Source organism: Pelophylax lessonae, assembly GCF_965119305.1.
Source record: "Pelophylax lessonae genome assembly, chromosome: 2".
In the NCBI taxonomy this organism is placed as follows: domain Eukaryota; kingdom Metazoa; phylum Chordata; class Amphibia; order Anura; family Ranidae; genus Pelophylax; species Pelophylax lessonae.
The window spans coordinates 35,595,170-35,608,592 of record NC_138769.1 but is presented as its reverse complement, the minus strand read 5'-3'; the positions used below and the strand labels follow the sequence as shown (position 1 = coordinate 35,608,592).

The window sequence follows — 13,423 nt, the reverse complement described above, 5'->3', positions numbered from 1 at the left end:
ACAGTTCTCTTTCGTTCACTGACAGACACAGCTCCAAGTCTTCTTAGACCCTTGGGATGTCCCAAAGCAGCTTCAACATGAGTGGTGGGAACAACACAGTAATACATAGAATTCCCAACAAGGCGAAAACACAGCCAACCAGGTAAAACAGGAGCTCAACCAGGAACAACTGGAGCTCACCACCAGGAAAAAGAATACACCCTCAAGCAGCCTGCAAAACTTTTGCGGCAAAAAAGTAGCATCTGAAGATGCAAGTACATCCACCTTATAAAAAAAACGTTGTGAATGTGTCTACAGACGACCACATAACCGCCTTGCACACCTCAACCACTGACGCCTGATGACAGAATGCCCAGGAGGCACTAAGCCCGCTTGCAGAATGCGCCTCGACATGGAAAGTAGGAACCTGACCCTTAATAGAATAGGCCTGCACCACCGTCTGCCTGATCCATCTGGAAATGGTCGCAGCAGATGTGTCCTGCCCCTTACGAGGTCCATCCATAAGAACAAAGAACCAGATTTCCAAATCGAATAGTCACCGCCGGGTACACCCGAATTGCCCTGACTACATCCAAAGAATGGAAAGAAATTTCTTTAGGATGTTTCGGCTTAGGACATAAGGACAGCAGCACATTATCTTCATTCAAATGAAACCCCGAGACAACCTTAGGAAGGAACACCTGACAAGGTCGTAACACCAATTTTTCCCTGTGAACCACCAGGTGAGGTGACAGACAGGACAACGCAGCCAACTACCACACCCTACGCGCAGAAGTAATAGCAACCAAAAAGGCCACCTTCTGCGACAGTGAGCAAAGGAAGTTCACAAATTGTTAAAAAAAAGGGGGGGGGGGGGGAAGAACCAGAACTGTAAGACTCCTGTCACAAGGGTACACAGGGTAGAAAGGATTTATTGAAAAAATTAAATAACACCAATAATATAAGAAAATACGACCACCACCTCACAGCTTAAAAACAAACAATGTTGCTATAAATAAAAAGACCAGGATTGGAAAACCACACGTGTTGCCCTCTTCATTCACACGATCATTTAAATTGCATAAAGATGTCTGTTCAGTCTCAGATATAACCACTGAATAAAATATGCTGAAGGTCGTGTATCTTGTAAGGAAAAATCGCAGATTAAAGGCAGCAGCTGTTGTGGCACTGACGGTTTATCCTAGTGCTGATGCAGGTATAGCAAGACAAAATTCCACACTGACAGGTAACCCAATAACAAATGGGCAGGTTCCAAGCGAAGAGCGGCTGTTCCAAAGGATAAACATATAGGAAGTGGGGGAGGTGCACTGTAGTTCAATCCCAAAGCATTGGCTATAAGTGATGTCCACAAAACAGCAAGCAGCTCAACCCCGTTGTCATGAGATATATCTGCAGACTATCCTCACTTTAATCTGGCCAAACAATGAACTGTGAAGTTAAATTGAAAGTCCCGTCGTGTGGTGTAGGACACTGACGGTTCGCCCTACTACTGGTAAAAGTAGAGCAAAGATTTTCCACATTAACAGGTAACCTGGCATAGATGGAAAGTTCCAAGTAGAGAGCAATGATGCAAGAGAGTAGCAAGAAGTAAATGGGGGAGGTGGACTGTAGTTCAGTCCCAAAACATTGGATGTATTTAGTATCCACTGTGTAATAGGCAGCTCAACCCCGTTGCTGGTAAAGTATATTAAAACAACAGCCCTGTATGGGAGGGGGGAGGTGTACAATAGACAGTTTCAGGTGAGCAAAAGCAGAGGTCACCGCAGCTAATGCATGGCTCAATCCCGTCAACCACTGTTCCCTTGGCTCTGGTCAAAGACAGATAAACGGCTCAGTTCAGTTGAAAGTCCCACCGAGTCGGCTTGGTAAACTCCATAGTCAGCTAGATAGGTGTGCAGCCGTCATCCAATCCTATTGGTCAGCATAAGGAATGACGTCACGCCAACATGTTTCGCTGGCCAATCGCCAGCTGTCCAACAATGTGGTTTTGATCCGGTGGAAAATCCCCTCCTGTTTCTTACATTACAAGTTCACAAATTTCACAAGTTTTCAAAAGGAGGCTTTTGAGGTACCGACAGTAGCAAATTGAGATCCTATGGAGGTGCCTGTGATCTCACCGGAGGAGCCAGATGGCGAACTCCCTGCACAAAAGTGTGAACCAAGGACTTGGCCGCCGATGGCCTTGGCAAAATATGGCCAAAGCAGAAATCTGGACCTTGATGGTGCCCAGAGCCAAACTTTGATCTACACCTAGTTGTAGAAACTCCAACAGGTGAGACACAGAAAATGGAATGGGGAGAAACCCCCCTAAGACTTACGCCAAGTAATGTACGCCTTCCAAACTCGATGATAAACCTTCCTAGAAAGAGATTTCCTAGCTTTCGACAGTGTAGGAATCTCAACTTCCTAAGAATGTCTGCTACCAGCCCTACCAGGCCTGGGTACAAAGACCGCCGAGGGCCAGCCTGGCACCACCAGAATGACTGGAAATCCCTTCCACCTCGATTCTGTGTAGCAGTCTCGACAGAAGTCGTATTGAAGGAAAAAAGTGAAAAACCGATGATACTGACCCCAGGGGGCCACCAGGGCAGAGCGTCTGCATCGGCCAGAGGATCCCGAGAACTTGACATGAAACCTCTGCACTTTGATGTTGAGACGGGAGGCCAACAGGTCCACACCAGGAGACAGGAGACCCGACAGGAGACACAGTTGATGAAACACCTGTAGATGGAGCCTGATCGCCCGAATCGCCAGAATGTTAATTGGCACACCAGACTCCTCAAGTCCAAACACCTTGAGCCGAGTATACTCTCAAGACACTCCCCACCCGGACAGACTGGCATCCATGGAAAGCACTGTCAAATACAAGGGAAGAAAGGACTTCCCCCAGGCGAAGCGCTGGAGAGCGGAGCCACCATATCTGAGACCCTCTCGTACCCCAGGTCAACCAGATCAGATTGTCCAGCGACTGCAGATCCTTGTTCCATTTGGCAAGTATCTCTTTGCAGAGGTCTGGTATGGAACTGAGCAAACGGAACTGCCTCGAAGGTGGAGACCATCAGACCCAGCACTTGCATGCAAGTCCTGAGCGACGACCAACTAATGGACAACAGGAGCCGAATAGCATCCTGCAACCTCAATAGTTTCACCTGTAAATTAACACCCGGGCTGATGCTGAATACCATGCAAATGGACTCCATCCAAAATACGGGTGAGGGCGCCCCTTGAGGCTGAGGAAGACTTGTCTGCGGAACCAACAGGGCCCACTTTTGACTTGCCATTCCAGGGTCTGTTGGAACCGCCTGCGAAAGTACGGGTAGATCTCTAACCCTTTTCCTGCGATCCAGACGGACGAAAGGGCTGCTTGTGAGCCGAGAAAAAGGACCACGTTTGCAACGAGGTTCCTTGCCCCTAGAAACCTGCAGAAGTAATGTACGCTTACCTCCTGTAAGGCCCTTAATGATCGCCTCCATAGAGGCACCGAACAAACGGTCACCTACAAAGGTAGATCAGTCAGCACCTTTTTAGAAGCCTGGTCGGCTGATCGGTGCTTCAACTAAATTATGGGGCGAAGAATTACCGCCATCACAGATACCCTGCCAGCCAAGGGGGCCGCATCCATAGATGCATCACAAATGTACTGTAGCCCCTGGATCAACTGATCTGCCAGCTCAGGAGGTGTTGACCACCTTTCCAGATCCTGGCGTAAAATTTTTGCCCATTCTGTTAAAGTCTGGGATACCAATGTGATAGCAAACACCGGCCTCAACATTGAACCTGCCACGGTGAAAAGGTAACGGCCCAGAGCCTTAGCTCTCTTGTCCACAGGATCCTTGCATATCGGGGAACCCCACTGACTAATGAAAATGTTGTCAAAATAGGCAGGAAAGGGGAACACCTTAGTCACCTTGGAAGATCTGCGGGTGCCAAACTGCACCAGCACCGTGGGTGTGCCGAGACTTGTGGTGCTCCAAACTGTTTATGGCCTTAAAAAAGCGTTTTTTCCTTTGTGCACAGTGCGGCTCCGATTTAACCATGGAGCCCCTGAAACGTGTAGCTGCGGGACCCTCTGGGTCTCAGTCTGCCCTGGCAGGCCATGACAACTGCCTTGCAGTCACTTGTGTCAAAGGTTGATATGGCCCTGCAAAGGTGGCCTAGCAAGAAGTGCCCCCCGCCTTTACCTGTATCCTCTGCTTTCTCAGAGTTTGAGGTAGATTTGGCCGCCGCAGAAGTGAGTCAGCCCACTGGGCCACATCAGCCGAGTCCTCCAACTTTAAAGTTTCCCACATTGACACAATTAAAGCCTCCACCAGCGCTCTTTCACGCACGGCTGCAGCGAAGGAGGATTCATCCTCACTGTTAATGCACTCAGGGTGCGTGGACGCAAATCCACCGCAGACTGAGGATACAGGTAAAGGAGGGGGCACTTCATGCTAGGCCACCTTTGCAGGGCCATATCAACCTTTGACACAAGTGACTGCAAGGCCGTCGTCATGGCCGCCAGGGCAGACAGACCCAGAGGTCAGGTGGTGATACACGTTTCAGGGGCTCCATGGTTAAATCGGAGCCGCACTGTGCACAAAAGGAAAAAATGCTTTAAGGCCATGAACGGTTTGGAAAGCCACAAGTCTCAGCACACCCACGGAGCTGTATATAGCAGAGGAAGGATCGTATACCCACAGAGACTCACCACCCCAGATCTGGAGAGTGCAAAACAGCCTGCCACACTGCGATCACACACACACACACACACACACACACACACTGGACCACAAGAAAATGGCAGTCGCTATAGATTACAAAGGGAAACCCAAAACATGGACGCCAGACTGCACAAACATGGCCGCTGAGGCTGATGAAAACCATCCACGGCATAATGGCTGCGCCACGTGGAACCCAGGACCCCAGGGACCCCCACCTCGCAGTGCAAAAAGTGAAGGCACCCCTAAAAGGGGGCTGCCATTGGCACACTCCCACTGCCCTCTAGCCCAGCACCAACTTAGCCCCCCACCCCAAAAAAACACCTGTGCACCCCAAAAGGGGGACTAAGGGAGTGGACAGGGGCAGGTGAGGACATCCAATGCATGGGAAACCCAGCTAGGTAGAGGGGGGGAAACGGCTGCGACCACCCCAGGAATTCCCAGAGAAAAGAGCAGGGACACTACTCACCACACCTTGGCATTAGGCAGGCACCACCCCCGGCGGTCCACCGTAACATTTTGGATATAATGGGGGTGCTGCGGCCTGAGATATGCTGCGACTCTGATCGGGACCAGGGCTATGCGACCTTGCGAGGTGTTCCACTCGCCGGCCAGCCCCTGTCCAGTGGGGCTATGTCACGGCCAACCTAGCAGGGAGCAAATCGTTGGGTCGCGCTCGCAGGCCAGATTAGGAAGACCATAAGGAGCTAGGATATCCAGTGCGTTGCCCAGTCTAGCTGTTGATTGTAGTTCACATAGGAACAGGTTGATTGTAGTACACACAAGAACAGAAAAAAAAAAAAAAAAAAAAAAAAAAAAAAAAAAAAAAAAAAAAAAGAAAATTCCATTTAAAAGGAAAAAATGCCAGGACCGCAAATCCCATCAGGGAGCCAGGTCCTTGCTCCTGACTAGGCAGAAAAAACTGAAGTCTTACAGCAGGAAGTGATGGTATACCCCCTGGGGCTGCCTCAGGGGCATAGCCAAAATGGTTTCCATCTATTCCTACTCCTGAAGAGAGCAGCATAAGCCCAATGGTCTAAGAAGACATGGAGCTGTGTCCGTTAGTGAACAAAAGATAAATTACCCGTTTGCAAAAACTACGAAAAAATTTTTTTTTTCCCAAAATATTTCAGGTTTTTTTTTTTTGTTTGTTTAGCAAAAAATAAAAACCCCAGTAGTAAATAAATACCACCAAAAGAAAGCTCTATTTGTGTGAAAAAGAAATGATAAACGTCATATGGGTACAGTGTAGCCTGACCATTGTCATTCAAAGAGTGACAGCGCTGAAAGCTGGAAATTGGCCTGGGCAGGAAGGGGGTTTAAGTGATCAGTAAGCAAGTGGTTAATAAAACCCTGCTATTAAGAGCCAATGAAAATTGAAAAAAAAATATATAGTCACAAAAATTTAATTTTTACTACTTTAATTGTATCTGACAATTACAACAAGAAATGCACATTGTCAATTTCAGGCTGCAGTGCCATCTGCAGGCTTATTTTGTGAATGAAGCCTCCAGTTTCCATGCGATTACATGATCTGGAACCATTTTAAAAGGTTCTCCAATTGTTAGTGGTCACCTGAATAGTTAGTGATGGCTCGGTGTGACAGATGACAGCAGCAAAGTGTGTCAAATGACACATGTAAATTAAAGTGGTTGTAAACCCTTACAAATACCCAGTGAGGTGAGCAGCCTCAGGTGATACACAGATGAAACTAATCCTCCTACACAAGTTGTACCTGTTTACCTGTCTGGAATTTATAAAGCTTATCTGAACTGTCAGAAAGCGGGTGGAAAGCAGAAAAAGTGTAGAGTTGGCGGTCCCTCCACTGTCACCTTTTTTCTCTTGGTGTCCGGAAAGTATCAGAAGTGACTCATGCTGATAGGAGCAGAACAAGGCAACAAACAGAAATTACACTTTGTGCCCTGGATGGAGACAAGTACACACTATAGAAGGATATGCTTGATTCATAATTAATGTCTGGAGGTTTACAACTACTTGGTTCTCTCAGCACAAGGCATAGTGATGGAAAATGCTAATCTACAGACTTTGGGTGGGAAGGAATAGTTACAGCAATGTTTATACACTTACGTAACTTTTTTGCAGGTAGCAAGAGCACAGTACCACAGGTCATTCTCCTCATGCCATTTGCACCTGTCAAGACACAAAATTGTTGCGCATGGTTTTAGCAAACAGTCAAATGTCTATAGAAAGAATTTTAGGTTATGCTGCCATAGATGAAGCAATACCAATGCAATAAAAAACCTAAATGTCTGGGAGCCAAGGAAGAGTGAAGAAAGTTTGCAAAATATCACAATATTTCCCGTGCATACCTCCAGCTGCTAACTGGGCTTGGACTTTTTACCTGGTGTTGCTGGCATAATCCCAATAAACGACATCCAGTAGCCGATTCACAGTGAATTTTGAAGGCTCTTCGTCAAGTTTGTCTCTAAAGTATTTCAAGAATAAACTTTCTATTTCCAACAATTCAAAACGGTTATCCATTCCTGCAATAGGGAGGATGAAGGATTACATTGGGATTGACAGTGATCCATTAAACTCTAGAAAAGTCAATGTGAACCAGTGATGTTTTAACTAGTGGCCACGTGTCAAAGGCTCTATCAAAAGTCATAAAATAATTTCATTTTCTGTAAGGCAATAGAGAATTAGATTGGAACCTGAACAGGGTTGCACTTTGCACGGATGTTAAAGGGTCAGTGATCACTCTGGAAATTCACTGGCTTACAGGAAATATTTCAGTTGGTGGTGGTTTATGGTTACTGAAAAGATCCCAAAAAGATTGCGTATGAAAAAAAACCCAGACTGCTTGTAGTAGGGGAGGGTCTGATGGCCGAAGGTAACCAAAGACAAGAACTGGAGATTCATGAGGCTTTTTTTCCAAGCAAAAGTAGCAGTGGGGAGATGCCTCCTTGATGATGTATGGCGGGAAATAGCAAAGAGAGCAATAATCTGCGGCAAAACTGGCAGGAGCAGAGAATAAGGTGCCAGGGGACAGGCTGCACATGCTCAGTTTGGTGTTTATTGCTAGTGTTTTGTTTTTTGCTTGGGAGAGTGCATGTGATCAGCACAGGCCCAATCAGCAGTCTCCAGACGGGGGATCAGGGGAGAATGAAAACTCCTCCTGCATCTTAACTAGGAACAGATAGAAGTCACAATACTGCTATATACTGCCGATTAGAGAAACTGTCTTACCGTAAAATCCTTTTCTCCGATGTTCATTGACGGACACAGCTTTAGATCTTCATTGACAGTTGGGTTATGCTGCGCTTCATAGGACACTAGGCAGAAAAGAGTTAAAGCTCGGCTACGCCCCTAGTGAGTCCCAGGGGGTATACCCCCACTTCCTGCTATAGGATCTCAGTTTAGTAACACGCAGTGTCCAGAATACATAACCCAACTCCACAGAAAGGTGGGTGCTGTGTCCGTCAATGAACATCAGAGAAAAGGATTTTACGGTAGGACAAAAATCCAATTCTTTCATTTGACAGACACAGCTTAATATCTTCGTTGACGTCCCAAGGCAGTGTCATCATGAGGGGTGGGGAAACCGTAAAAAAAACAAAAACCCAAAAGGGCTAAACATAGCCAACCAGGTAACCAAAGAGCCCAACCAGGAACAACTGGGACTCGCCTACCAGGAAAAAACAAAAAACACCCTCAAGATGCCGTAGTCTCTGGAACAGCTTCCTGCAAATCTTTGCGGTCAAAAGCAGCACCTGCAGATGCCAGGACATTCACCTTGTAAAACTTGGTGAATGCATGGACAGGCGACCAGGTGGCCGCCTTGCAAACCTGGACCACTGACGCCTGATGACGGAAGGCCCAGGAAGCACTCAGTGCCCTCGTAGAATGCGCCTTAACAGGATAAGGAGGAACCTGACCTCTAATGGAATAGGCCTGCACCACTGTCTGCCTGATCCAACTGGAAATGGTCGCAGCAAATTAAGCCTGCCCCTTACGAGAACCATCCATAAGGAATCCGATTTGCGAATCGACTCAGTCCCCACCGGATACACCCTGATGGCTCGAACCACATCCAGGAATGTAAAGGCAATCTCTTTTGGATGTTTTGGCTTAGGACACAACAAAGGAAAACACAATGTCCTCATTCAAATGGAAGCCAAAGATGACCTTAGGAAGAACGACTGACAGGGATGGAGAACCACCAGGTAAGGCGACTTACCAGCCAACACAGCCAGTTCTGAAATCCTGGGTGCCAAACAGCCACTAAGAAGACCACCTTCTATGAGTCAGTAGAGAAATCTCACAAATATTTTCAAATGGCGGTTTTTGAAGAACCGACAGCACCAGATTAAGATACCACAAAGGCACCGGGGACCTTACTGAAGGAATCAAATGGCGAACCCCCCCTCCATGAAGGTGTGCACCAAAGAATTTGTGGCTAACGGGCGTTGAAAAAAAATTGCCAAGGCTGAAATCTGGCCCTCGATGGTGCCTAGGGTCAAATGCTGATCTACACCACCTTGTAGAAACTCCAGCAGACGTGATACAAGAAAAGGAATGGGGAAAAATCCTCAGACTCACACCAAGTAATGTACGCCTTCCAAACCCGAAGATAAAATCTTCCGGGAAGCAGATTTTCTATCTCTTAACAGAGTAGGAATCACTGAATCTGACAACCCTCTATCTTTTCAGTACCTGGCTATCAATAACCAGACTGTTAAAGCCAGCAACTGTAAAGCAGAAAGAAAGATCTTCTCTGAGAGGGAGCCGCCAAGGAGCATTGGAGACCAGTCTTGCCAACCCGCATACCAGAACAGACGAGGCCAGTCCGGGGCCACCAGAATGACTAAAATCCCTTCTGCCTGGATTCTGTGCAGATGTCTCGGCAGAAGCTGTAACAGAGGAAAGGCATACATTAGACAATACTGGCCCCAAGGGGAAACCAGAGCATCTGATTTGGCCGCAAGGGCACTTTTTGTGCCCCCTTGATGAAGGGACCACTCCCCTTGGTCCAACGTCTGCCGTCAGATAATCTGCCTGCCAGTTTTCCACCTCAGGAATGTGTACGGCTGACAGGGCTGGAACAAACAGTTCTGCCCACCTTAGAATGCCAGCTACCTCCAGAGCTGCCTGGACACTTCTTGTGCCCCCCTGGTGATTGACCTAAGCCACGGCCATGGCATTGTCCTATTGAATGCGCACTGGACATTCCTGAAGACGATCTGTCCAATGGTCCAGGCACAGTCTCATTGCTCAGAGTTCCAAGACATTGATCAGTAGTCTGGACTCTTCCAGCGTCCAGAGTCTCTGAGCAGAATTTTTGCAGAGAACAGGCTGGCATCCGAGGTGACCACTGTCCAATATAAGGGGAGGAAGGACTTGCCCCCAGCCTAAGCACCAGAGAACGAAACCACCATATCAGGGACTTTGATACCGGGCTCAGCCGGATCTGAATGTCCAGGAGACTGCGGAGTATTGTTCTTATTTGGCCAGAATCTCCCTTTGCAGGGACTTCGTATGGAACTGTGCAAACAGGACCGCCTCGAAGGTAGACACCATCAGGCCCAGCACCCGCATGCAAGTCCGGAGGGATGACTATCTGCTGGACAGCAGGAGACCAACTGAAGCCTGAAATTTCTGGAGCTTGTCAAGAGGAAGGAGCACTCTGGCTAAGGCCGAGTCCAGAGTCAGACCCAAATAATCCAGATTTGTGGCAGAACCAGAGCAGACTTCTGAAAATTCTGACTACAGCTAAACTCCCTCAGAGTTCATATGGTGATCTCCAGGTTTTCCCACCAGAGCAGTGGGAGACTCAGCTCGCAGATTGTGGTCATCCAAGTACCGCTATCCCACCACCACCATAGGGATGCCATCACCAGGCGAATGGACTCCATCCTGAACTTCTGCACCCACACAAAGCAGTTCAGCGCCTTGAGGTCCAGGATTGGACGCACATTGCCTTCCTTCCTTGGAACTGTAAACCTGGAGTAAAAACCCTGAAAAAATGTTCCAAAGTCAGAACCGGGACAATCACCTCTTGAAGTAACAGGACTTGTACCGCCCCAAACAGACCCTGTAAGAGGTCCAGGGACAAGTGCAAGTTGGAAGGAAAGAACCTTACCGGGGGACAAGAGCGAAACTCGATCTTGTAGCCAGACTAAATGACTTCAGGGACCCACTTGTCTTGTACCAGGGAAGTCTGCTTGTTTCTGGACCCGTAAATCGTCCTCGCCATCTGTGGATTCCAGTCACGTGGTCGTAGATCCCGCAGGGAGAACCACGTCCTCGGCGGCCGAATCAGATTAAGGATCTGATGAGACAGATGAGGCAGGAGAAGGCATGGGGGGAGCCAGTGCTGATGTCATCACGTCCCTGGACTGAACTGTGGTTTGTGTATCATGCAGTCTTTGGCATATAGAAAATGTGAGCACCTTTTTCAACACTAAACATAACAGCCAGTTTTACACTATGGAGTCTCTTATTTGGGCTTTGCCGGAATCCATTTACATACTGAATGGTGATGCAGACTATTACCAATCCTTGCTGGTGTTCTGTGGTTCCCTATTCTTGTCCCTTCTGGTGGATTGCTGCAGATGGTCCGATCGTATCAACGTGCACTATTAGACCTCCTATGCTTTTTGTAAAAGGCTGGGGGACAGCAATGGTGATAGAACTCACTAAAGGGATTCATGGAAGAAATCATAATTTATGATAGACTTTATAGTTTATGATTTAGCACTATTTGCAATGACTGTATATGATTTATGCATATTTCTATATTTCTTAGTATTTGATTAATAAAAAAAAAAAAAAAAAAAAAGAAGGAGTACAGCGCAACAGTTTTATTAGGTATGGAAGAGTGCCCCAACGTGGAAACCAATCATCAAAAAAGGTCACTTTAAGGCTATTCCACAGGTTCAGCCCTGCAGGAATTGGATGCACTCTCCCTAAAAGCCAGCCTGAGGATAACCATGTCTAAAAGTTGCAACCAAGATGAAGCTTTAGAAGCGGTGTGGAGAAGGGTTTTCATTGAAGAAAGAAAAAAACACATTAAAAAGTTTGTAAAAAAACAGTGCCCCCTGCCCCCCCCCCCCCCCCATTTTTTTTTTAAAAGCCCCTTTAAATAACAGATCAGCGACTTACCAGCTTTACAAGCAAGCCACTGAAGACACCATTTCACTCTGTACATGTCATTACTCTGAAAAACACAAATTAGGTACATTTAAGTATAAATGCAGTATAATTATAGGCAGTAGAACTACAGTCAAAACCTTTTTCTTCATTTTGGATAGCGTAAGGGAGGGTTATAACACGTCAGATTTATTTCCCACCATCTGCCTCATTGCAGAGATTTCCCTTCACCAAACCAGCGGTCCCCATCCAATAGTCTGTGGACCACAGATGGGTCGATGAGAACATTTTGTAATGCAGCAATGTGATGCAGAGTGCCCAATGCGATGCTGTACCTAAATAAAATTAATGTCCTTTTTCCCCCACAAATAGAGCTTTCTTTTGGTGGTATTTAATCACCTCTGCGATTTTAATTTTTTGCGCTATAAAACAAAAAAAGCGACAATTCTGAAAAAAAAAAAAATCTCACTTTCTGCTATATAAAACATTCCTAATTAAAAAAATGTAAAATCTAATTTTTTTTTCATAAATTTTAGGCCAATTTGTATTCCGCTACATATTTTTGGTAAAAAAAAAATCCCAATAAAGGAGTATATTGATTGGGTTGCGCAAAAGTTATCGCGTCTACAAACTAGGGGAAAGATTTATCATTTTATTTTTTTACAAGTACTGGCGGCGATCACTGATTTTTAGTGGGACTGCGACATTGCGGAGGACAGATGTGTGTCCCTAGAGGATGCCTTATAACTGTGTGTGGGGGGGGGGATGGACTCCTGGAATGAACACAGGGCACTGTGTTCCTAAATGTGTGTTAAATGCATCACCCCCTCCTCCCCGGGTAGGTGGTTTAGCAGGAATCTGCCGCAGTATAGGAACGGCGGCTGGTCAGCAAGTGGTTAAGATATGTATTGGGTAGAGAAGAGTCAAATTGCTGCTCAAAGCTTGTTTGAAGCTTTAGACTAGCATTTAGGAGCTTGAGGTGGGTTTTCTTGGTATGCAGATCCACATGTATACCTAGGTATACCTTACTGAAGAAAAAAGGGGGTGGCGGGAGCAGGCATCAGCATTATGGTTCCCCTAAAATGGTTGGGTGCATCTGTAAGACTAAAAATTTAACCAGGGTTTTTTTTTTTTTTTAAAGACTAAGTTTAGGAACCAAAAACCGCAGCAAATGGTGGGTGTGGCCAAATTGCACCTACAGTGGGAGAATCTTAAAGGGGCAATAAATACCAGGAGTTGTGTAGTTACATAGTAAAGGCCCGTACACACAATACGAAAATCAGAAGGAAAATTTCATCTGACGAACGATCTGCCGATTTTCGGATTATTAGTATGGTGCTTTCGACAGCCCATTACGAATTTTGGGAGAATAAAAACTGGATGTGCAGGCTTTAAAATCTTTATCGTACGTCAACACAACGTCCAATTTTCGTTTAATTAGTACAGTTTTTGTCTGAAAAAAATTGTAAGAGCCAGACTAGGCATGCTCAGAAATGAAAGAATACATACAAAACAATTTAACACGACATCACTTCTGAAGTTGAATTCTGTCATATGAGAATTTTCGTATGAAAGTAATCTCTTCACTTTCGACATGAGAATAGCACGCA

At 46.3% G+C, this 13,423-nt stretch overlaps 1 protein-coding gene across 1 annotated transcript in view; it reads right to left on the bottom strand.

Moving 5' to 3' along the window:
• MAEL (maelstrom spermatogenic transposon silencer) overlaps positions 1 to 13,423 on the bottom strand; it is a gene marked incomplete at its 5' end in the record, with an annotated part of 112,281 nt that overhangs the window by 24,799 nt on the left and 74,059 nt on the right. The window contains 3 exons of the mRNA XM_082248410.1: positions 6,789 to 6,851; positions 7,063 to 7,204; positions 11,826 to 11,880. Of these exons, the coding sequence (XP_082104536.1) occupies positions 6,789 to 6,851; positions 7,063 to 7,204; positions 11,826 to 11,880 (260 nt within the window). The remainder of the gene's footprint in view (positions 1 to 6,788; positions 6,852 to 7,062; positions 7,205 to 11,825; positions 11,881 to 13,423) is intronic.